Source organism: Apium graveolens, chromosome 10 (genome assembly GCF_009905375.1).
Source record: "Apium graveolens cultivar Ventura chromosome 10, ASM990537v1, whole genome shotgun sequence".
Taxonomy (NCBI): domain Eukaryota; kingdom Viridiplantae; phylum Streptophyta; class Magnoliopsida; order Apiales; family Apiaceae; genus Apium; species Apium graveolens.
The window spans coordinates 232,229,110-232,254,857 of record NC_133656.1 but is presented as its reverse complement, the minus strand read 5'-3'; the positions used below and the strand labels follow the sequence as shown (position 1 = coordinate 232,254,857).

The following is a 25,748-nucleotide window of genomic DNA, read 5'->3' as shown; positions in this document are numbered from 1 at the left end:
GTAACGTAATATAATCCATCTAAAATTAAATAATATCAAGTAGTAATTGGCCAATGACACAACGGGCTTGTGTCGGTCATAACCTTCCAACATGGTAGAAAGTGGTTCTTATTTTTAAATCATTATCGTTTCGTGCTACAACCGAGGGCTTTGATTTCGAAATAAGAAATACTTGTCTATTACATAGAGATGTGTACATTGAATTAGAATTTAAAGGTCGGTACGTGCTACAGCCGTGGACCGTTGGAGACTGATTCAATTGTACGAAATGTTGGGTTAGACTTGACTTAGAATATTGAGTTTGTCGTGCCACAGCCGTGACTCAATTATTCAAGAGGCTAAAGTTATATTAGGGAATAACATAAGATGTAATTGACAAGAGTTGTCTGCCTATTGAACATCACATGACGTTTCGTGCCACAGCCGAGGTTGTGTGATGGAATATAGGATCCCTATTCCCACTAGCATTATGAATGCTTAATTTTCACTTAGGGGGTTGAAAAAATTAGATAAACTAGTGGGAGACACTTATGAATAAAGACCTGATTCATATAGTGTTTTGAAATGAAATTGAATATTTGCTAAGTGTTGTTATGTGTTTATCATTTACAGATTTACTATATTCTTCATGTCTTCTGCACTATCACTCTGGAGCATACTAGATGCTCACAAGTTGACCGGTCCTAATTTAGCTGTTTGTTTTCAATGTAACAAGTTGGGGCACTGGAAGAGGAACTGCAAGGTTTACCTTGCAGAATTGAAGAAGAAGGGTAGTGAGACTACCGCTTCTGATTCAGGCATGTTCATGATCGAAGTTAATATGTCACTAGGTCAAATTTCTACTTGGGTCTTAGATACCGCCTGTGATTCTCATATTTGCAATTTGTTGCAAGGACTAAAAGGAAGTAGGAATCTTGAAAAAGATGAGGTGATTTTACGTATGGGCAATGGAGCAAGGGTTGCGGCCATATCTGTAGGATCATTTAGTTTACATATGCCTACGGGCAAGACTATTATTTTGAATAATTGTTATTACGTTCCCTCTATTGTGAAGAATATTGTTTCTATTCCTATGTTAGATGTGGATGGTTTTTCATTTATTATTAAGAATAATGAATGTCATATCCTTAGAGATAATGTTCTTTTTGGACGTGGCATTTTAAATAATGGTCTGTATGTATGTGACGTAGAGCATGATTTACTTCAGATTGAACAAACTAATAAATGAAAACGAGATGATGAAAATCTTACCTATTTATGGCACTATAGGCTAGGTCATATTAGTGAAAATAGACTGTGGATATTGCATAAGGAAGGGTTACTTGATCCCTTTGATTTTGAATCATATCCTACATGCGAGTCTTGTCTATTGGGTAAAATGACCAAATCTCCATTTAGTGGACATGGAGAGAGGGTTGCAGATTTGCTAGGATTGGTACACACAGATGTATGTGGACCAATGTTTATGCAAGTTATGGGTGGATTTTCGTACTTCATTACTTTCATAGATGATAGATCTAGATTCGGATATGTGTATTTGATGAAACACAAGTCCGAAGCCTTTGAAAAGTTCAAAGAATATAAACATGAAGTGGAGAAATAAACCAAACACAGTATTATAACTCTTCGATCAGAACGAGGTGGTGAATACTTGAATGGAGAGTTTCTAGATTATCTCAAAGAAAATGGTATAGTCTACCAGTGGACTCCTTAATATACTCCACAGTTAAATGGGGTATCTGAAAGGAGAAATCAAACTTTGTTAGACATGGTTCGGTCCATGATGAGCTATGCGAATCTTCCAGTATTCCTATGGGTTTATGCATTGGAAACTTCAGCATATTTACTGAATAAGGTGCCTTCCAAATCTGTTCCTCAAACACCATATGAGATATGGAAAGAAAGAAAACCGAGTCTTAAACACGTTAAGATTTAGGGATGTCCAGCTTATGTCAAGAAAGTTGACCCAGATAAGCTGGAATCTCGATCCGTAAAATATAATTTTGTGGGATATCCTAAAGAGACTTTGGGGTATTACTTTTACACCGATCATCGGGTGTTTGTCTCCAGACATGCTACCTTCTTGGAAAAGGAGTTTATCCTTGAAGGAAACAGTGGGACAAAATTGAACTTGATGAAGTTCAAGAAGCACAAACTACTACGGATCAAGTGGAAACACATGTTCAGACTGAACAACCTTCTGTGGAACAGCCCATTCGTAGGACAGGGAGAGTGTCTCGCCAACCTGAGAGGTATTATGGCCTTGTCATTGAGAATGGCAATGAGTTGTCAATCATTGATGATGACGACCCTGTGACCTATAATGAGGCTATGAGTAGTGTTGACTCAGAGAAATGGCATAGTGCCATGAAATCCGAAATGGAATCTATGTATACCAACCAAGTATGGACTCTGGTTGAGGCGCCTGAAGGTGTTAAGCCTATTGGGTGCAAGTGGGTATACAAAAGAAATATTGGAGCAGATGGTCAGGTGGAGACCTATAAGGCCAGGCTCGTGGCAAAATGATTCAAACAAAGGCAAGGGATTGACTTTGATGAAACTTTTTCGCCTGTAGCCCTGTTAAAATCAATTCGGATTTTGCTTGTGATTGCTGCTTACTACGACTATGAGATCTGGCAAATGGACGTGAAAATGGCCTTCCTCAATGGGGAACTTGAGGAGGAAGTGTATATGACACAACCAGAGGGTTTTCTTTCCAAGAGAAATGAACACCTTAGTGTGTAAGCTGCTGCGAACCATATATGGTTTAAGGCAAGCTTCTCGTAGATGGAACATCCATTTTGATGAGACAATCAAAGAGTTTGGTTTTATCAAAAACATAGATGAACCATGTGTCTACAAGAAGGTTAGTGGGAGCGCGGTAACATTTCTTGTATTGTATGTGGATGACATACTTCTTACAGGAAATGATATACCGATGCTACAATCAGTCAAAGTATGGCTATCAAAGAACTTCACCATGAAGGACTTGGGAGAAGCATCCTACATTCTCGGTATGAAGATCTATAGAGATAGATCTAGAAGAATGATAGGTCTTACCCAGGGTACATACATCCAGAAAGTGCTTAAAAGGTTTAGCATGGAAAACTCCAAAAGAGGTCTCATACCGATGAGCCATGGAGTGTCCCTTTCCGAAAAAATGTCTCCTAAGACACCTGAGGAAAGAGAGCGTATGAGTAAGATTCCTTATGCTTCAGCAATAGGATCTATCATGTACGCGATGTTGTGTACAGAGCCTGATGTTGCTTATTCAATTAGTGTGACGAGCATATATCAGTCCAATCCAGGTGAAGACCACTGGAAAGCAGTGAAAAACATCCTTAAGTACTTGCGAAGGACTCAGGACATTTTTCTTATTTTTGGTGGTGAATCTGAGTTGAAAATAGAGGGTTATACTGACTCTAGTTTTCAATCAGAAAGTGATAGCAAATCCATGTCAGGGTACGTGTTTACTAGTTGACACACATAACAACGTAGCAAACCCACTCACAAAGCCACTTTCTCAAAGTCACTTTGATCGTCATAAAGACAAGATGGGTATTAGATACCAGAGTGATTGGCTTTAGTACAAGTGGGAGATTGAAAGAGATATGTCCTAAGTCCAATCATGTATGAGGATTTAGGAATAACTTTTATGTAATATGTTTTGATTTCATTGATATTAATAAAAGACTTGTTTTATTTTTATTACGGGCTCTATCTATTTAAATGTTTAAATAAGATATACCAAAGTTTAGAGTAAAGCTTTTTATGGATTGTGATGAGATCATAATAATGAGACCTAAAAGATGATAACTCTAAACTTAAATAGTTCCTGGTCGTAGGATTACTAACTGGTAATTAATAATCCGCAAAGATCGGTACATACTATGCTTGCTTCATTATGAAGGATGTCTGTTCTCATAGACATTTGTGTGGTGACACTATAGCTAGTATGTAGGTGCTTATTATAGAATAAGTTCACTGAACATGACTCACACAGCTGAACAACTGATGGAGTTCACTCACGTGTCAGCAGTTGTTCACATAGTGATAGTTGTACAAGTATCCTTAGACTTGAGGTCATCATAGTCATCTTGTGTACACTGAACTATGCTTTGGTTTAGTTCTTAGTCTCAAGGGATAATTATAAGGGCTCTACTGGGTATAAGAATTTGTACACGAAGATAGTGTATGATCAATAAAGGATCTACCCCTTCCAGTGAAGGAAGAGAATGTTCAATGCTGATCCACTCATGCTAGTTCAGGAAATTCTGGCCAGAGTGAATGAAATTAGAAAGGAGTTTCTAATTTACATTAAATAAAACCAAGCATAGTGAATGGGAAAGCAAGTGATTAAATAAGATAGGCTTGACACAAGTTCCATGCCTTGTATTTAATCGTGACATTGCAGGGTAGAAGGAATTGATTGTACGATAACTACTCACTGAATAGGTTCTTGGTATTCTAAGCAGTGAATTCGTATTATCCGGATAGTCGCGATATGCTGAGAAGTATCCCTCACGATGTAGAATAAATATGATTAATTAATTAATCATATTTAATGAATTAGAGAATTTATATAAATAATGATAAAATAGTTTTATTATTATTTATTTCTACTACCGGCTTAATATTGAACCTACAGGGTCACACCATAAAAGAGAATGATTTAATGGTGGAGGAATTAATTAATAATGGCTGATAATTATTTATTTATGAAATAAATAATTAATTGGCAAATTTAATAATTGATTAAATGAGATTTAATTGATTATAAATTAATTAAGAAAAGGTTATTAATATTATTAATTAAGAATTTAATTTTTGGAATTTAAATCAAGTGAGAGAATTATTTCTAAAGAGTTTAGAAAAAGGATTAATAATTAAAAGGTGTTTTAATTATTAGTGAGAATAATAAAGGGTTAATAATAATAATATTTTATGGGAAAATTTTCAGTTGAAAATTTTGCCTATAAATATACTATTATAGACCCTATTTTTGCCTCAACCAAAAAGATTTACAAAACCCTAATTCTCTCCATCTCCTCCTCCTTCATTACATCGTTTTCTTGGTGGATACCGGTGGAGTGCTTTACACTTGAGGAGCAGCTGCTAAAGATCTCCGTTCATCATTTTTGGATCGCCATTAAAGATCTCCATCTTTCCATTAACGTAAAGATTCGTAAGGTAAACATACTGAACTACGAATTAAACATTATTTTTCGCATGGATCCTGCGGAGGGTTTCATTTTTTTTTTAAGATTTAAATTTACGTTTTCGCTGCGTTTATGTGCTAAAAACCCTTCAGTACACCAGTCTTTCCCAAGTATAAATATACATATATTTATATTCAATCCCTTTTACCAAAAAGGTGTAGGTGTTTACATGAATTTAAAGTGGATATGTCATGTTGTCTTTTTGACTTAACTTTGTATTTTCAAGAGTCGTAATTTAAGGAAAATATTGGAGATGTCGTTTTATGGTTTTTCGACCACTTTCCCATTATGATGTAGGTGAATTTTTAAGAAGACGTTTTGAAACTTGAATTTTCATAAATTAATGACTCCTCATAACAACCCTCATTGCATCGAGGGTTGATCTTTGAACCAGGAAATAACATCTCAAAAGTTTCAAATATTACAGACAAGAGTACATTACTGGTAGAATTTCTTAAAATGAATGTCGTTCCAGGCATTTTTTTATTGGCTAACTGTCAAGGCGTGAAAGTTCATAAGTCCCCGCACAGACCACTTTCGACACCCGGTATGGACCTTCCCAAGTCGGTTTGAACTTTCCCGACACCGTGGGCTGTGATGTTGCGGAGTCACGGAGTACCAGGTCATTGACCTTAAGCTGCTTGGCCTTGACTTTCTTGTTAAAGTATTTGGACATCTTCTCCTGTTGTGCAATCATTCGAAGCCGAGCTTTCTCCTTTGTTTCCTCTAGCAGGTAGTTGTGAAAATATAGGCCTTCGAGAGCTAGTGAAGGATCAAATACCTCTACCCTTGGGGAGATTAAGCTTACCTTAACCGGTAGGACTGCGTCAACGCCGTATGTTAAACGAAATGGTGTTTCACCCGTTACGGATTGAAGGGTCTTCCTGTATGATCATAGCACATTCGGGAGTTCGTCAACCCAGCAACGAGGGATTTTTTCGATTCTTTTCTTTAAGCCTTGTAGGATAGTTCTATTTGTTACTTCTGCGAGTCCATTGGATTGTGGGTATGCAACCGAGGCTTTGATGTGTTGAATTTTTAGTTCCTCTAAGGCCTTCTCAAATTGAGCCCCCACAAACCGAGTTTCGTTGTCATAAACGAGAATCCTTGGGACTCAGAATCGAAACACGACGTGTTCCATGAAGAATTCTATCATTTCTTTCTCTCTGATTTTGGAAAGTTGTTTTGCTTCGACCCATTTTATTGCATAATCCACCGTCACTACTATATATTGGCATTGATTTTTGGTTTTTAGGAAAGGTCCCACGATGTCTATCCCCCACTGATAGAATGGGCATGAAGCAAGTATCGAGTTGAGCTCGGTAGTGGGTCAATGGCTGACATTACCATGCAGTTAGCATGCTTGACACTTTCGGACATACTCTTCGCAGTCTTTGCAGATCGTGGGCCATTATAACCCTTGTCTGATGATTTTAAGAGCTAGATTCTTTCCTCCGAGGTATTCTCCGCAAATTCCGGTGTGTACCTCGACCATCGCCTGGTAAGCCTCATCTGGGCTCAAGCACCGCAGTAGTAATTCAGATAAGCCTCGCCGATATAGCAATGAGCACACAGTAATTTCTTACCTTAAACACTAGTGAACGAGCTTCATTTTTCTTTTCAGGGAGTTTGTTTTCTAATATGTATTCGAGGAACGGAGTTCGCCAATCAGGGTTGCTTTGTATCTGATTTACAGATAACTCATCGACAGCTGGAGATGTCAGGATATCGACATATATAGGCTCGACATTGGTGGGGAGGTTGGAGGATGCTAGTTTGGCTAAGAAATCTGCCCACTGGTTTTCCTCCCGGTCGACATTCGAGAGCCTCCACAAAGGGAATTTCTGAAGCAAGTCTTGTGTTCGTGCAAGGTACATAGCCATTTTTTTGTTGTGAGTTTTTGAACTCTCCGCTTATCTGTTTGGCTACCAGCTGAGAGTCTTCGAATATGTCGATAGTCTCTACTCCGAGATCTGCTACAAGTTTCAAACCTGCAATCAACGCCTCATATTCGGCCACGTTCTTTGTGGCTGGGAATTCAAATTTGAGAGCTTGTTAGATGTTGAAACCTTCTAGGTTAATCAGGATTATTCCACCTCTTCTCGAGTCAGCGGTGGAAGATCCATCAACGAACAGTAGCCATGGTCGAGACTAACCTTCATCAGATCTAGGAGTTTTGGCTTGAAATTGACACTCTGTTACAAATTCTAAAAGAACTTGGGATTTGATCGCCGTTCAAGGTTTGTACTCGATGTAGAACTGGCTTAACTCGACGGTACAAGCGGTGAGTCTGCCTGTCATGTCAGGTTTACGTAAGATTCTCTTGAGAGGTTGGTTCGTGAGTACGTGGACTTCCCTTGCTTGAAAGTAGTGGCGTAGTTTTCGGCTTGCGATCACCAGAGCGTAAACTAGTTTTTCGACTTGGGGATATCTTGTTTCTGCGTCACGGAGTGAATGGCTGATGTGATACACTGGTGTTTCTTTCCCTTCGACTTGTCGAACCAAGACAGCGGTGATGGTTTCGTCGGAAGCTGACAAGTAAATTCATAAAGGTTTTCCTGGAATGGGTCGTGTAAGGATCGGTGGTTCAGTCAGGAAAGCTTTTAATTCAGCGAAACTGTTTTTACAATCGTCATTCCACTCAAAACATGCCGACCTCGAGGTTTTTTCATTATGGCGAAGAATGGGAGGCATCGTTTAGATGACTTGGGAATAAACCTTTGAATAGACGCTATGCATCCAGTCAACTTTTATAGATCTTTGATAGATTTAGGATCCTTCATTTCTAAGATTGCTCTTGTTTGTGTCGGATATGCCTCGATACCTCGCTGGGTGACTAGAAATCCTAAAAAAATTCCAGCAGTGAGTCCGAAGGAGCATGTGTTTGGATTTATCCGCAAGTTGTAGCTTCGTGCATTTTCAAAAGTCTCACAGAGATCGAGGATGTGGTCTGAGGCGAGTTTAGACTTGGCCATCATGTCGTCAACATAGATCAGCATGTTCTTTCCAATTTGTGAGCCAAAGATCATATCCATAGTTTGTTGGAACATGGCGCCGACATTGATCAAGCCAAAAGGCATGACTCGGTATCCGAAAACTCCCTGGTGTGTGATGAATGCAGTTTGTTCCCAGTCTTGGGAGTCCATCTTTATCTGATTATATCCTAAAAAGGCATCCATAAAAGAAAGGAGTTCATTTCTTGCTGTAAAAGCGTCGATTAGCTGGTCAATGTTTGGGAGATGGTAAAAGTCTTTGGGACAAGCCCGATTGACATCTGAGTAGTCGATGCACATTCTCCACTTTCCGTTGCTCTTTTTGACTAGCACCACATTGGAAATCCATGAATGAAATTGAATAGGTTCGATGAACTTGGCTTCGAGTAGTCGATCTATCTCTTGGTCGATGGTCGCCTTTTTCTAGTCGGAAAATATTCTGCATTTTTGTCGCACTGGTGTGATGTCCTAGTTAATATGGAGGAAGTGTCGTGCTATGACTTCGGGGATGCCTGGCATATCCTTAGGGTCCCATGCGAATATGTCGGTGAACTCCCTGATGAGGTTGATGATGTCTTGTTTGAGTGGCTCGGGGAGCGTTTCCCACCTCAGTTGTCTTTATAGGGTCTCCAGTGACTACCTCGATCTCCTCTGTTTCTTCTGTTAGTGAGCATGAATTTCGGCCTACTAAATCTCGGGGGTCGATATCTAGCACTTGGTTAACTGTGAGTTCCTCATCCGCCTTTTTCCTTGGTTAAACTTTGGTTAAAAAGCATTATCTTGCTGTTGCGTGGTCTCCGGTCATTTCTCCTACACCAAAGTATGTGGGGAATTTCATTTTCAAGTGGGAGATGGAAGTTATAGCTCGTAGAGCGGTGATTGTGGTTCGTCCCAGTATAGCGTTGGAGCTAGAAGAGGCGCTGATTACATGGAATTTGGCCACCTTCCAAATTTGACAAGGGGGAGCTGAAAAGCACCGACATATCGATGGTTCCTACCACGTGGGCCTCATTTCAAGTGAATCCATACAACGGGGTTCGAGAATTTTCCAGCCTTCGATCGCTGATGTCCATTCGTGAGAAGACATGGTGATATATGATATCGACGGAGCTTCCATTGTCTACCAACATTATCTTAACTGTATTATTTCCCACTCGTGTGATAATGACAAGGGCATCCTGATGGCCTTCGATGAGTCCAGGATGGTAATCATCATCAGAGAAAGATATGATTGGAGAAGGATTCGCTCGAGGGCGCTTAGTTGTCGAGGAATTGACATTAAAAACCTCTCGGGCATACATTTTACGAGAGTTGTGGGAAAATCCCCCGATGGCTGAACCGCAAAAAATGACGTCAATGACGCGATCTTCCTCATCCCGATGGTGTCGTCGGGGAATATCATCTTGCTGCACATAGTGGACTAGTTGTCCTCGGTGAATCTTACTTTTAATGAGGTTATTGTGCTGGAAGCACTGTTTCGTTGTATGGCCAGTGTCTTCGTGATAATCACAGTATCCGGAGCTTGGAGGTCTGTCGGGTTTCATGGGCCTCGGGGGGCGGTAGTCTAGCTCTGTTTTTAGTACTATTAGAATTGTCATTTTCTCGGTGTTAAGTTTGGTGAATTCTTTATCAGGGCGATTTCGAGGTTGCCAATTTCTTTCTCTTTGATCTCTCGGGGGGGTAGTCAACTGCTCGGCCTTGGGGGGGTCGACGGCGATTTTGTCGTCTTTCTCTCGCGGATGATCGCAGATTGTAGCTTCGACGTCGTTCATATCTTGAAGGCCGTCGAGGTGACTGTATACAGCTCACTGCCTCTTGAAGCATCATGCGATGCTCGGTAATCTGAAACGCTGGTTGTAGATTTTTTGGTCTTTTCTCAAAATCTCCTCAAGGAGCAGTCCATGTGGCGCCCTCCAAATCTGGGTCAGAAGTTTGGGGTCCACACACACACACACCTTATTTATAACCTGTTTATAACAATAATAAAGATAATAATAATATGCAGTGACCCTAGTTACTAACTACCACGGACCGCAACAGGTTAAAGTATGCACACAAGCCACACACACACACTTATATTACAAACGCCCAAATCCCAACTATTCAAACTTACAACTGAATATTAAACATTATTACAAACTTCATAAACTTAAACTATTCCAAAAGCTTTCAGTTAGCTTAACTCGATCAACCTGGACCCCTAGCTCTCGCACTGGATTGGGGATCCTCGCTACCAACAGGTTCCTTCTTAACTGGAAAAGAGCATATACAACATCGCACAAATGAGCTAACTAGCTCAGCATGTCACATTGACAAGACTGAGAATAATGATCATTAAGTGAAAAGAGTTAAGGTATCAAGTGAACAATGAATAATGATTTAGAATTGGATATTATATTTTTATTTTAAAAACCAAAGTTAGGCTGCTGATCAGTCACGCACTAACCCCGAGTAAGGCACACAACTCTGCTCTAATTACTGGATCCAAGGCACACATTGGCCTAACTTGACCACCAATCTGGTCTGACCACAAATCTGGTCCACAATTTTATAAAACAATCCATTTCTAACATAATAACAGAATAAACAATGTAAGGCAATAAACAAAATCATAAGCGACATTGGATGTTCAATAATAAGATGGTTTCAATCTTCACAAATGAAATATGGCCATCAAATGGTGAAAGAAATGGATAACAAAAGAATCAAAGTTTCAAGGTTATAAGAATTTGGTCTTTCACAGCGTAAGGTACAATGGTTTGAATATGTACGCAATCTGATTCAATGTTTGGTATTTAGTTTGCATGTATTTGTGGAGTAGTATCGTATATCTATGGTTTGTATTCGGGTATTCAACAATCAATGGTTCAGAAAGAATAAGGTTTACGACTCAAAGATCAATAACTGGAAATAAGATTTAGGGTTCAGTACTTCAAAGTACTTGCAATATAGGACTATCAATAATCTACAATATATCTCGAGAAAGTTCAGAACACTTGCCTGGTACTAGCTTCCTATACTTCACCAATTTCCAATCACAATCTCATACTCTTCGACTATATGTTTCCCTTTCCTACGCCTTGCCTCTTCTGCTCACATAACATAAGTATCTATCAATACTTAACTCATACGATTCTATTTGGTATACACTTTTATCTACCCTTCGTTTCACCCAAATCCGACTAAGGGATTGAAAATTACGCTAAAACAAGTAAACACTGAACATATAGACCGACATTCAAACAAACAAGTCACATATAGCACATAGCACATCAAACAACCAATGAAATTTCATTTATAAAGAAGTCTCGGGTCATAAACAGTCATTCGGGTATCTAATATGATTTTTTAAATATTTTTCGAAGTCAAAACGGGTCGTTGGATCAATTTTAAAACAATAAACAAGGTTCAGTTAGCCAAATGTGGCTTCAAAATAATTTTATAATAATTATCGAGCCTTGAAAACAATTTAAAATAATATTTTAAAGCTCGAAACTATTTTCGGAATTTTTAAATCATTTATAAATAATTAAATCTAATTAAATAATTAATTAAAATCAATTAATAATTAATTAAATCAATTAATAAATTACATTTCAAATTAATTGACCAATTAATCAATTAATTATTAACTAAAATTAATTAACTAATTAATTTAGATTTATTTTTGAATTAAAAATAATTTTTGGAATTTTCAGTAATTAAAAATGAATTTTTATAACTAAAATAAATGGGAAATATGATTTTTAAATATTTTATAAACAGGATTTCTATTTCTGCAACTTCTGGAAACTACAGGGACTGAACTTCATCTTCTTCAATAATTCAGGGACTAAACTGTAATTTTTACAGGGGTTCGCCGGAAAACGTCCTGACTCGCCGGATAAGACGATTCCGGCATCCTCACCCCACCAACACCTCCAGATCACATCTACACAATACCAGGAACATAACCATGCCATCAAATCGTCCTAATAATCCCTGAGTTGGCCGGAAATTGGCCGAGAAGTTCGCCTCTTTTCGGCGAGCTCGACGTAAACTTCAAATGACAACTCCCTCCTATACAGACCTCGTCGACTTGCAAGACTTATATGAATCGATTTCAAATTTCATAAGAAATACAACCTACCCCTCTAGAACATCTATCTATCCCGAAATAAGAAACCCCCAAATTCAATCAAGAACATTCAAACGAATTATAAACCCTAATTTCAAAATTCGAAAATCAAACTGAATTTTGAACATGTTATTGAACTCCAAATCAGTCATATGACATATCAAAATCATCAGGAAAACAATCTCTACAACATGCAAGCATCAAATCATTCAAACAATCATTCGTACAAAAATTCATATTTTTAATCAAAATAATTCGAAAATAAATAAAAAAATATAAAATCAACCTTTGATTCTGCAGTAAAACGAGTTCAGGAATCTGATAGTACTCCTCAAACCCTTCGATTTGGTTACTCGAGCTTTTCAAACAAAGATCAATAACACCTTCAAAAGCTGGTTTGATTTTCAAAAGATTTTATGAATATATGAATTTTCTCTGTAAAATTCTATAATTATTGTTTGCAAATGATTTTCGATACGAAATAAAATATGGTAAAGGCTATTTATAATTACGGAAAATTAGTATCCCGTTGGATCATTCTGAATATAAAATAGTACGTTTATTTATAAAAACAGATCCAAACGGTACCGGTTTTCGGGATAATTATCCAAATCAGTACAATTTGTACTGCGTTATTGGTCTCAATGCCTAGTTACACGTATTACGAGGTGATAATTATAATAGTTTAATAAAAAGATACCGTTTATCGAAAATACGAGTTTTATTGATTTACCGAAATAAATATTGTATCGAAAATATTGTGTCGGGACCCGTACAAGATAAACCGTACACCAGATTGAAAAAGTCGAAACATGGAAAATGCTCAGAATATTGCAATTAGGTTAGGAAGGAGTTTTCGGAATAGTTTCGGGTTATAAAAATGTAAAAACGGGTGACGTCGGCTGGTTCCTGATTAAATTAAATAGTTTATAAATACTCGGAATTTTTTTTTATAAAATCCATAAATTTCCTATAAAATCATAAATCAACATAAAAATAAATCGGAAGATATGACAATTATCTATATTTTATTTTGAACATATAAAAATTAAAATACTCAATTTATATTATTTTTAAACACCCAAACACATATAACACTTAACAAATAATTCACATAATAAATACTGAACATGCATAATATTTATCTATTAGCAAAAATAATTACACGATATATCCCAGATATTACAGTCCATGTCGTGATTTGTCGATACCCGCTGTCAGGAAATTGATGGCCATTTGTTCTATGAGGTCTGGGATTTCTGATATTTCTTCTCTGAACCGAGTTAAGAAACTTCAGAGGCTCTCATTTGAACGTTGGTGCATGGTCATTAAGGACGTTGTGACCTTTATTCCCTTGTAATTGCTGGAGAAGCGGGCTTGGAATTTGCTTTTTAGTGTTGAACATGAGTCGATGGAGCGAGGTGGCAGATTGCTATACCATTGAAGAGTTGTACCTTGCAGACATGTGGAGAAAAATTGGCATCGGGAAATTTCAGAGTGTCCGAAGAAAGCCATACGATCGTCGAAGGTATTTAGGAACACTAGAGGATTAAACGATCCGTCAAAGGGATCGAGAGCTGGTGTTTTCAGTGTTATGTCGACGGGGGCTTTCTCGAGGACGAATGAAAGGGGGCTTTCGCTGACGGTTTAGAACCCCGATTGATTGCGCATTATATTACACATTTGAGCTATCTCTTCTTGCATTTTGGCGAATTCTTCAAAGGAGATGGGCTCTGTAGACTCTGTCATTTGGAGAACATCAACCGAAGAAACTGTGCGCTGTCGGCGTTCGCGAGGTTGCGAATACGTCGACTAAACAGAGGGCTTGTATTCATATCTTGTATCGTCCTCATCATCATAATACTGTTCCCTGACCCCTAATTTTCTATTGTTGTCTGATGGAGCTCCCGCCGTAGGCGGTGTATTTCACGTTTTCGTTCTAACTTGGCCTGTAAGAGGCGGGCTTCTTTCTTTAAAAGCTCTAGTTTTTGGAGCTTCAGGCACTTCTGTTTCTTTCAATTTCGCATGCTCCACCTTTTCTAGATGTAAACGCATATCACTAGAAAGTACTTGTTTGTCTGACAACATTTGAATTCGCTGGTGTTGATCCATTTTAACTTGCGCTTTATCGCATGTGAATCTGTGACAAAGATATCAAGATGCTTGGTGTGGTCAGTTTGCTCGGGTGGCGGGAACAAGCACTTTGGTTGTAGCGGTGGCTGTTGCGGTGGTCCTTGATCGTCGCGACGCATGGTGACAGTGGGGATCTCTGTTGTCTTCTCCACCGGTCCGATTTCGTTCGGGTCGATTTCCTCCTTGATTTTGTTGGAATTTAGAATAAAGCTTCTTCTAGAGACAAATGATATGCCCTAAATATTATTTAATATCTAAGACTAATCTTTAAGGAAATTCTTTCTTTGTTTTATCATCCAACCCCTTGAAATGAAGTTGTGGCTTTATATTTATAGGGAGTCCCAAATTGGCTCTTCTTTACAAAATGGGCTTCTTGGGCCTTTATACAAATGTTCTATAATAATTATTACAACTAAGTCTTCTTGCGCCCTTCTCTTCAGTCCAAGGTCCAACAATACGCCAAAGTCGGACTATTCAATAAATCATTTTAAATTTGGCATATAAAATAGTCGAGCGAGTGTTCAAGAAACCCGTTCGAATTTGATATTTTAAAACTTATTTGTAGTTATAAATGAGCTTGAATATATTAGTATGAATCAAGTTATAAGTGAGCTTGGATATATTAGTCTGAATCAAGCTAAGTGTTCGAATTCCATGCACACTTGTCACTGTTTGTTTAATCGAAATTTTTATCGTGTATTTACAGGCACACAAGAAGTTTTTAGATAGCATTTTTTAATTTTTTAATCGATCAATACTTCATTTATAATAATGAAGTATTTTTTTATCAATACAAATAAGCCACTTATTGCATAGAATTTAATGATTCAAGTCAATTTATCAAAGTATATAAAATTTAGTGGTTAAAGTGTGGATGCACACTAAAAAAGTACAGTTAAATATCGATGAAATAATAATCGATAAAGTAATAAACTCGTTAAAATAATATTTTTTCACGTTCCAATATAATAAATACAATGTATTTTTATTTCTGATAAAATAATAAACTCGTTAAAATAATATTTTTCTCTATTTCAATACTTTTATTTTAAAGAGTTTACTGTATATCTAAATAAACAAGTTCAAACTTCTGATTACTTTTATGATTCGAGTTCAAAACGTATTTGAGCTTGAGCGGAGCCGACTATTATTAAATGAGTTTGAGCACTTGGACTACTCGACTTACATCCCTAAATTATTCTTAGTTATGTTATTTAATTATATATATTTATATAATTTATATATTATTGCTTATTTTGGTAGGGATAACATTTATAAGTGTTTAATTGTACTTCAACCATAAATTTTTGATTAGTATTACTTTGCACCGCAAAGTTGAACAGTGCATCCAAAATTCGGACGAAATATAGTTTGAGAATGATATATTACGAGTAATTTTTCAATTTGGGATATTTTAATTGATGGGATTAATGTGAATACATAGGACCCGTCTTGTAACTATACAATGACCAATCAAAATATGTCACGTGATATTTTGAAATCGTTTCAGGATCTAATTTAAAGCATGTAACATTTAGTATATGTGTAATTTTATCATGTAACTAAGATTGCGTTTGGAAACTTGAATTTCATTTGAAATATTGAAATTCAATTCCTAAAATTCAATTTCGGAATTTCAAATTCAAATATAATGTTCGGTAATTGTAAGAATTTCAAATTCTGGATTTCAAATTCCTAATGGTGTTTGGAAACTACTAGAATTTTATTTGAAATTGGAAACTTAAAATTCAACAATACATAATCAAAAATATATTTGAAATACAGATCTTTTAACACAATCTTAGAAACATGCTTAAATACGACTAATCATTAATAAGCAAAAAGATCCAATCCAATTTGTTATCATCTGTAAACTTTTGAGCATCACGAACTCATCAGCTTTTCCATTGACAAACCTCTTGACAGCCCTCATAGCTTAATTACCAATGATTTTATCAATTGTAGGTACAACCTCATATATTTCTTTACAGGTGGGTCTTGGTGGATATTTCGCTTAACTCACGTATTCCTTAAATGACTCTGCAAGACTAGTAACTGCATCAACGAGACGGTCCCTTTTTAGCCTTTTGTTTGATTTACCGGAATCCGTTTCAACAGTGCTAACAACTTCATTTTCAAGCTCCACTGCGGCTGCAGAATCCTCAAATTGCTCTGCACCTTCACCAGTAGCTCTATCGGAGGAAAATAAAGTACAAATGTCATCCCAATTATGAATATGCTTGTTCTGGTATGCAGATACATGTGGAACTCCCTGTCCAAGCACATCGCAACATAAAAAATCAGTGCATGAATATTTAAATGTTCTTTGTAACAATCAGCAACCTCAAAGCTGTGATTATTAAAAAGTCTGCAACATACAAAACAGAAGCACCAAACTGCTATGATCTATTACCATACACATTTAAATGAATAAATCTTTCAGAAAATATAAATTTTGCATCAAGCGGAAAACTCAACTATAACAGATTACACAAAGGAGATACTTTCAGGTTGATATACAATACTATTACTTTCTATATGCTACATAGGAGTCAAATAAAGAAGGTGCACATAATTGACCTTTCTTAATATTAAGAATCTTTTTGGTCTTCTTAGTGGCATCAAAAATAAAATCACAATATAATCTACTAATGTATTGTTTTAGTAAAACAATGGCATGATTAATGTAGTTATGATATGTAACCAACAAAATCTCAAAAATAATAAGGCGACTTCAGAGAATTCCATTACCAAAACTAACCAGACTCACTAGTCTAAACACGGTTCAATTTATTTAACCAAGAACCTTTAAGCTCTAGCAACACCGGAACACGTGTTCTAGACAACCTAAACGGCACTTCAGATTTCAGAATACATATGTGGTGGTAGTAACAAGTCTAATCACAAACAGAACTTATATTGTTGAGGTTTTTGCACTATACCATAAATGGTGACTATAGTTGCTATGGTTGAAGTCTAAGTAGAACACACCACAACTCTTGCAAAATTCTTATCCCAGAGTAGCGAGATGCAGGAATCACATATCGAATAAAAATATTAGACCATTTATTACGATTACAAAATGTAAAAACATTCTTCTTGTTTTCTGAACTTCACAACTTATTTAATGATAAACAATGAAAATCAACTTTAACTAAGCTTGCTGCTCTCTGTTTTGACGAGGCAGGCAAAGTAGTTTTTGAGTCAACTAATAACTCATCCATGATCCAATCTTGTAGGGGTTACTAAATGGATACACCTCATTTTTCTGTGATATGTCAGGGCCACATCCTAATTTTCAGTTTAAAGAAAACTTAATTGAGGTATCCTTATTTTGGTATTTTCGTATTCTGAATTGATATTTTAGCAACAACGGAACACGTGTTCTAGGGACTGATGGTTTGTTAGCTTCGAGGTGTAATCATAAATGTAATAGAGAAAAAAAACACGTTTAACTCTCCTCGTGGGAATATAGGTTTATTACAAAGAACTTTGCATGCCGAAATGTAGCTCTATTTACTCAAATGCTAGCTGCAAATTTAGGTAAATTCTAAGAAATATAATTAAAAAATTAGCAAGTGGCAAAAATGAAACAGGAACTTTAGAGAAAATAGAGCCCTGTAATGCTCAAGTTACAATCCATACCAAGTTAACAAAATATTCAGATTTAAATAACAAGAGGTGCAAAATATAACAAATAAAACATTTCCGCTCTACAATTTTTTTACTACGGCATGTATAAAGGTAACAATCAGTGATTTACTTGCCATTTGACAACTAAGAGCAGAAAATTATGAGAGACAAAAACTAATAATGTAGCTCGAGTCCTTCGTGTAACATAATCTTCAATTATTTTTTTCGCAAGATCATCTCTAAATTCGTTCCATTCATTTGTAGATCTAACGGTTGATATGTAATCATCTTCCTCGTCTTCCACATCAATTCCTTCCATCCTTAACAAATCTCTTTCTACTTCTTGCATAAAAATTTTTTCTTCCATTTTTTCTTCCCTCAAAAAGTTATGGAGGATAAAACAAGTATTGATTATTCTAATTTGAATTTTTTTTGGATAAAAACTAGCATCACTCAAAATAGCCCAACGCTTCTTCAACAACCCAAAGGCTCTTTCAATGGTATTGCGGGCGGATGAGTGCCTCAAGTTGAAAAGCTCTTTGTGATTTGTGGGAGTGTTTCCTTGCCATAAATTCAAATGGTATCGAGTTTTCTTGTATGGAGATAAGAATCCTTCACTATTAGTAAAGCCCAAATCCACGAGAAAATATTTATCTACATCATGTAATTAAAAAATATTTAGTAAGTTTCTAAAAAATGTCTGACCAAATTTAAATGATGAATTAATTCTTACTTTCTGAACTTTTAGTCCATTTGGTCTACGAAGGGCATCGCGAAGAACACGAGGATCGGATGCCGATCTTTCCCAGCCAGGTAAAATATATGTAAAACATAAGTCTAGATCACACGTGGCTAGAATGTTGGTAATAATATCCCCTTTCTTATCTCGATAGTGAGGTCGATCTTCAATGAGGACGGTCATTTTGATGTGTGTACCGTCAAGAGCTCCAACTGAAAGGAATATGTCCTAAGTCCAATCATGTATTAGGATTTAGGAATAACTTTTTATGTAATCTGTTTTGATTTCATTGATATTAATAAAAGACTTGTTTTGTTTTTATTACAGGCTCTATCTATTTAAGTGTTTAAATAAGATATACCATAGTTTATAGTAAAGCTTTTTATGGATTATGATGAGATCATAATAGTGAGACCTAAAAGATGAAAACTCTAAACTTAAATAGTTCCGGATCCTAGGATTACTAACTGGTAATTAATAATCCGCAAATATCGGTACATACTATGCTTGCTTCATTATGAAGGATGTCTGTTCTCATAGACATTTGTGTGGTGACACTATAGCTAGTATGTAGGTGCTTATTATAGAATAAGTTCACTGAACATGACTCGCCCAGCTGAACAACTGATGGAGTTCACTCACGTGTCAGCAGTTGTTCACAAAGTGATAGTTGTACAAGTATCCTTAGAATTGAGGCCATCATAGTCATCTTGTGTACACTGAACTATGCTTTGGTTTAGTTCTTAGTCTCCAGGGACAATTATTAGGGCTCTACTGGGTATAGGAATTTGTACACGAAGATAGTGTATGATCAATAAAGGATCTACCCCTTCCAGTGAAGGAAGAGAATGTTCAAGGCTGATCCACTTATGCTAGTTCAGGAATCTCTGGCCAGAGTGAATGAAATTAGAAAGGAGTTTCTAATTTGCATAGAACTAAGCATAGTAAATGGTAAGCAAGTGATTAGATTAGATAGGCTTGACACGAGATCCATGCCTTGTATTTAATCGGGACATTGTAGGGTAGAAGGAGTTTATTGTACGGTAACTATTCACTGAATAGGTTCTTGTTATTCTAAGCAGTGAATTCATATTATCCGGATAGTCGCGATATGCTGAGAAGTATCTCTCACGATGTAGAATAAATATGATTAATTAATTAATCATATTTAATAAATTAGAGAATTTATATAAATAATGATAAAATAGTTTTATTATTATTTATTTCTACTACCGGCTTAATATTGAACCTACAGGGTCACACCATAAAAAAAGAATGATTTAATGGTGGAGGAATTAATTAATAATGACTAATAAATAATTAATTGGAAAATTTAATAATTGATTAAATGAGATTTAATTGATTATAAATTAATTAAAAAAAGTTCTTAATATTATTAATTAGGAATTTAATTTTTGGAAATTAAATCAAGAGAGAGAATTATTTCTAAAGTGTTTAGAAAAAGGATTAATAATTAAAAGGTGTTTTAATTATTAATGAGAATAATAAATGGGTTAATAATAATAATATTTTATGGGAAAATTTCAGCTGAAAATTTTGCCTATAAATATACTATTATAAACCCTATTTTTATTCTAACCCAAAAGTTTTAGAAAACCTAATTCTCTCCACCTCTTCCTCCTCCTTAACGTCGTTTTCTTGGTGGATACCGGTGGAGTGCTTCACGTTTGAGGAGCAGCTGCTAAGGATCTCCGATCGTTGCTTTTGGATCGCTATTAAAGGTTAGTAATCGATTCATATGTTTTAATCACGATTTATATGCTTTTATTTGGATTTTATATGTGTAAAAAGTGTTTTACCATGCCTCTGCTGTGATTAAAATGCAACAATGGTATCAGAGCATAGGTTGTATGCATATAGATCTGTGGTAAAAATTTCAGAATTTTATGTGCTTGTATGAATTAATTATGATTTTTACAAGTTATATCATGGATTAATTTTTTCTGATGAGAAATCATTTCTCAGAATAATTTTGAATGTTGATCTGGGTTCTACAAGTGTTGTAGATCGTCTGGGTATTTTTTTCATAATTTTATGATGTATAGATTTTTTATTATGAATTTTTAAAGTTGTTGCAATTAAATTCGTAATTAAATATTCATATATATATATATAAATTATAAAGTATGTATATATATTTGTACATCTGCTGTTTGATTGTGGCTGTCTGCTGCTGCACGGAAAGATAGATAATCAAAGCAAAGGTACAGAGTACAGTACGGCGGCACGGTGAACAAGAAAAAAAAAACAAGCAACGGCGGCTGCTGCAAGAGAAGGGAAAGGGGTGTCGCGCATTCCGGGAATGCGTTACACCCTGTGGCGTATTCACGGAATGCGTTACACCTTTTAATGGCTTAAAAGGGTTGTAACGCATCACCAGAATGCGTTACAGGGCTTGTAACGCGTTCCTGTAATGCGTTACAGCCCGTCTGTTATTTTTAAATTTGATTTTTTGGGAGTTTCGTAACTCCGTTTCAGGCGTGCAATATATCGTTGGATTCGTTTTTTCGAGACGGATCTAATGGAGTGATCAAATTTTAGTTTATATAAAAGTTTTGAACTATTTATATTTCCGAAAGTGTTTTAAAGCTGTTTTTAACTGTTTTAACTGCTTTTAAATTCTTCTTGTGATACATAGAGATGTATAATGCTTAGACCAATATGCTAGATGATGTAACATGCCTACCTTGATGTTTATTCATGTTTATATATATGATATATGCTTAGTTTATCATGCGATGATAGATTTAGGTGAACTTAAATGAACATAAGGCGCTTGTTAGACAATCTAGTATAGTGAAATTGTTTCATAACCTTAATAATAATATTATGAATACAATCATGAGATTCTTGTGTTTATGAAACACATAATTGAATATGAATTTTCAATATGAGAGAAAGGATGATTCTGTCAACAACAGATTTCTATCTGTAAGAAAGGGTTATTAAGTGACGCCTCTTGACAATGCTCCACCCGATCTGGGAATCATCTGATTATTTATTATTGATTTGAAATATTTAATTTGAAAGGAAGAATCTCTTTATAATATGATTATGATTGTAACGTAATATAATCCCTCTAAAATTAAATAATATCAAGTAGTAATTGGCCAATGACACAACGGGCTTGTGTCGGTCATAGCCTTCCAACATGATAGAAAAGTAGTTCTTATTTTTGAATCGTTGTCGGTTCGTGCTACAGCTGAGGGCTTTGATTTCGAAATAAGAAATACTTGTCTATTACATAGAGATGTGTACATTGAATTAGAATCTAAAGGTCGGTACGTGCCACAACCGTGGGCCGTTGGGGACTGATTCAATTGTACAAAATGTTGGGTTAGACTTGACTTAGAATATTGAGTTTGTCGTGCCACAGCCGTGACTCAATTATTCAAGAGGCTAAAGTTTGATTAGGGAATAACATAAGATATAATTGACTAGAGTTGTCTGCCTATTGAACATTACATGGTGGTTCGTGCTACAGCCGGGGTTGTGTAATGAAATGTAGGATCCTTATTCCCACTAGCATTATGAATGCTTAATTTTTCATGTAGGGGGTTGAATAAATTAGGTAAACTAGTGGGAGCCACTTATGAATAAAGACCCGATTCATATAGTGTTTTAAAAATGAAATCGAATATTTTCTAAGTGTTGTTATGTGTTTATCATTTACATATTTACAATATACATTATGTCTTCTGCACTATCACTCAAGAGCATACTGGATGCTCACAAGTTGACTGGTCCTAATTGAAAGGAATATGTCATAAGTCCAATCATGTATTAGGATTTAGGAATAACTTTTTATATAATCTGTTTTGATTTCATTGATATTAATAAAAGACTTGTTTTGTTTTTATTACGGGCTCTATCTATTTAAGTGTTTAAATAAGATATACCATAGTTTAGAGTAAAGCTTTTTATGGATTATGATGAGATCATAATAGTGAGACCTAAAAAGTTGACAACTCTAAACTTAAATAGTTCCTGGTCATAGGATTACTAACTGGTAATTAATAATCCGCAAAGATCGGTACATACTATGCTTGCTTCATTATGAATGATGTCTGTTCTCATAGACATTTGTGTGGTGACACTATAGCTAGTATGTAGGTGCTTATTATAGAATAAGTTCACTGAACATGACTCGCACAGCTGAACAACTGATGGAGTTCACTCACGTGTCAGCAGTTGTTCACATAGTGATAGTTGTACAAGTATCCTTAGACTTGAGGTCATCATAGTCATCTTGTGTACACTGAACTATGCTTTGGTTTAGTTCTTAGTCTCCAGGGACAATTATTAGGGCTCTTCTGGGTATAGGAATTTGTACATGAAGATAGTGTATGATCAATAAAGGATCTACCCCTTCCAGTGAAGGAAGCGAATGTTCAAGGCTGATCCACTTATGCTAGTTCAGGAATCTCTGGCCAGAGTGAATGAAATTAGAAAGGAGTTTCTAATTTGCATAGAACTACGCATAGTAAATGGTAAGCAAGTGATTAAATTAGATAGGCTTGACACGAGATCCATGCCTTATATTTAATCGGGACATTGTAGGGTAGAAGGAGTTTATTGTACGGTAACTATTCACTGAATAGGTTCTTGGTATTCTAAACAGTGAATTCATATTATCCGGATAGTCGCGATATGCTGAGAAGTATCCCTCACGTTGTAGAATAAATGTTATTAATTAATTAATCATATTTAATAAATTAGAGAATTTATATAAATAATGATAAAATAGTTTTATTATTATTTATTTCTACTACCGGCTTAATATTGAACCTACAGGGTCACACCATAAAAAGAGAATGATTTAATGGTGGAGGAATTAATTAATAATGGCTAATAATTATTTATTTGTGAAATAAATAATTAATTGGCAAATTTAATAATTGGTTAAATGAGATTTAATTGATTATAAATTAATTAAGAAAAATTCTTAATATTATTAATTAAGAATTTAATTTTTGGAAATTAAATCAAGAGAGAGAATTATTTCTAAAGTGTTTAGAAAAATGATTAGTAATTAAAAGGTGTTTTAATTATTAATGAGAATAATAAATGGGATAATAATAATAATATTTATGGGAAAATTTCAGCTGAAAATTTTGCCTATAAATACACTATTATAGACCCTATTTTTATTCCAACCCACATCAAACCCGAAAACCCAAAAAGTTTGGAAAACTCAATTCTCTCCACCTCCTTCCTCCTCCTTAACATCGTTTTCTTGGTGGATACCGGTGTAGTGCTTCACACTTGAGGAGCAACTGCTAAGGATCTCTGATCGTTGTCTCCGAATTATTTTTAAAGGTTAGATTCGATCCCTCGAATTTTTATTCACGATTTATATGCTTTTATTTGGATTTTGTATGTGTAAAAGTGTTTTTCCATGCCCCCGCTGCGTTAAAAATCCAACATTGGTATCAGAGCATAGGTTGTATGCATATAGATCTGTGGTAAAAATTTCAGAATTTTATGTGCTTGTATGAATTAATTATGATTTTTACAAGTTATATCATGGATTAATTTTGTCTAATGAGAAATCGTTTCTCAGAATAATTTTGAATGTTGATCTGGGTTCTACAAGTGTTGTAGATCGTCTGGGTATTTTTTTCATAATTTTATGATGTATAGATTTTTTATTATGAATTTTTGAAGTTCTTGTAATTAAATTCGTAATTAAATAAGTATAAATATATGTATATATAGTATATATATATATGTTTATATTGTCTTTGCATCTGCTGTGTTGGGACTTGGGACTGCTGTACTGATGCTGACAAGAGAAGACAGAGAAGTCTGACATGCACGGCGTTCGAGACAAGCAACGGCGGCTGCTCAAATAAAAAAAAATAATAGGGGTGTAACGCATTCCGAGAATGCATTACACACCTGTGGCGCATTCACGGAATGCGTTACACCCTTGTAACGCATCACCGGAAGGCGTTACAGGGCTTGTAACGCGTTCCTGTAATGCGTTACAGCCCGTCTGTTGATTTTAAAATTGATTTTCTGGGAGTTTCGTAACTCCATTTTGGGCGTGCAATATACCGTTGGATTCGTTTTTACGAGACAGATCTAATGGAGTGATCAATTTTAGTTTATATAAAAGTTTTGAACTGTTTATATTCCATAAAGTGTTTTAAAGCTGTTTTTGATCGTTTGAATTGATTTTAAATGCTTCATGTGATACATAGAGATGTATATTGCTTAGAACAATGTGCTAGATGATGTAACATGCCTACCTTGATGTTTATTCATGTTGATATATGTGATATATACTTAGTTTATCATGCGATGATAGATTTAGGTGAACTTGAATGAACATAAGGCGTTTGTTAGACAACCAGTATAGTGAAATTGTTTCATAACCTTAATAACAATATTATGAATACAATCATGAGATTCTTGTGTTTATGAAACACGTAATTGAATACGAATTTTCGATATGAGAGAAAGAATGATTCTGTCAACAACAAATTTCTATCTGTAAGAAAGGGTTATTAAGTGACGCCTCTTGACAATGCTCCACCCGATCTGGGAATCATCTGATTATTTATTATTGATTTGAAATATTTAATTTGAAAGGAAGAATCTCTTTATAATATGATTATGATTGTAACGTAATATAATCCCTCTAAAATTAAATAATATCAAGTAGTAATTGGCCAATGACACAACGGGCTTGTGTCGGTCATAGCCTTCCAACATGATAGAAAAGTAGTTCTTATTTTTGAATCATTGTCGGTTCGTGCTACAGCCGAGGGCTTTGATTTCGAAATAAGAAATACTTGTCTATTACATAGAGATGTGTACATTGAATAAGAATCTAAAGGTCGGTACGTGCTACAGCCGTGGGCCTTTGGGGACTGATTCAACTGTAC

At 35.6% G+C, this 25,748-nt stretch overlaps 3 protein-coding genes across 3 annotated transcripts; all 3 read right to left on the bottom strand.

Annotated features, from left to right (window-relative positions):
- Positions 1–5,709: 5,709 nt before the first annotated feature.
- Positions 5,710–6,631, bottom strand: LOC141691997 (uncharacterized). The gene is made up of 2 exons (XM_074496744.1): positions 6,567–6,631; positions 5,710–6,103 (listed from the first exon to the last, which is right to left on the bottom strand). The coding sequence occupies exons 1-2, from the start codon at positions 6,629–6,631 to the stop codon at positions 5,710–5,712; spliced, it is 459 nt and encodes a 152-aa protein (XP_074352845.1).
- Positions 6,632–6,757: 126 nt separating this feature from the next.
- Positions 6,758–7,102, bottom strand: LOC141691996 (uncharacterized). The gene has a single exon (XM_074496743.1). The coding sequence runs from the start codon at positions 7,100–7,102 to the stop codon at positions 6,758–6,760; it is 345 nt and encodes a 114-aa protein (XP_074352844.1).
- Positions 7,103–9,225: 2,123 nt separating this feature from the next.
- LOC141691995 (uncharacterized) lies at positions 9,226–9,984 on the bottom strand. The gene has a single exon (XM_074496742.1). The coding sequence runs from the start codon at positions 9,982–9,984 to the stop codon at positions 9,226–9,228; it is 759 nt and encodes a 252-aa protein (XP_074352843.1).
- Between the last annotated feature and the right edge of the window lie 15,764 nt (positions 9,985–25,748).

Excerpts from the sequence above, each read along its gene's own strand:
- LOC141691995 (XM_074496742.1), bottom strand. The coding sequence starts at position 9,984 with ATGAACGACGTCGAAGCTACAATCTGCGATCATCCGCGAGAGAAAGAC.
- LOC141691996 (XM_074496743.1), bottom strand. The coding sequence starts at position 7,102 with ATGGCTATGTACCTTGCACGAACACAAGACTTGCTTCAGAAATTCCCT.
- LOC141691997 (XM_074496744.1), bottom strand. The coding sequence starts at position 6,631 with ATGGCCCACGATCTGCAAAGACTGCGAAGAGTATGTCCGAAAGTGTCA. Across the intron at positions 6,104-6,566 it reads TCAAGCATGCTAACTGCATG|GAAGACCCTTCAATCCGTAA; the intron begins GTAATGTCAGCC and ends ATGATCATACAG.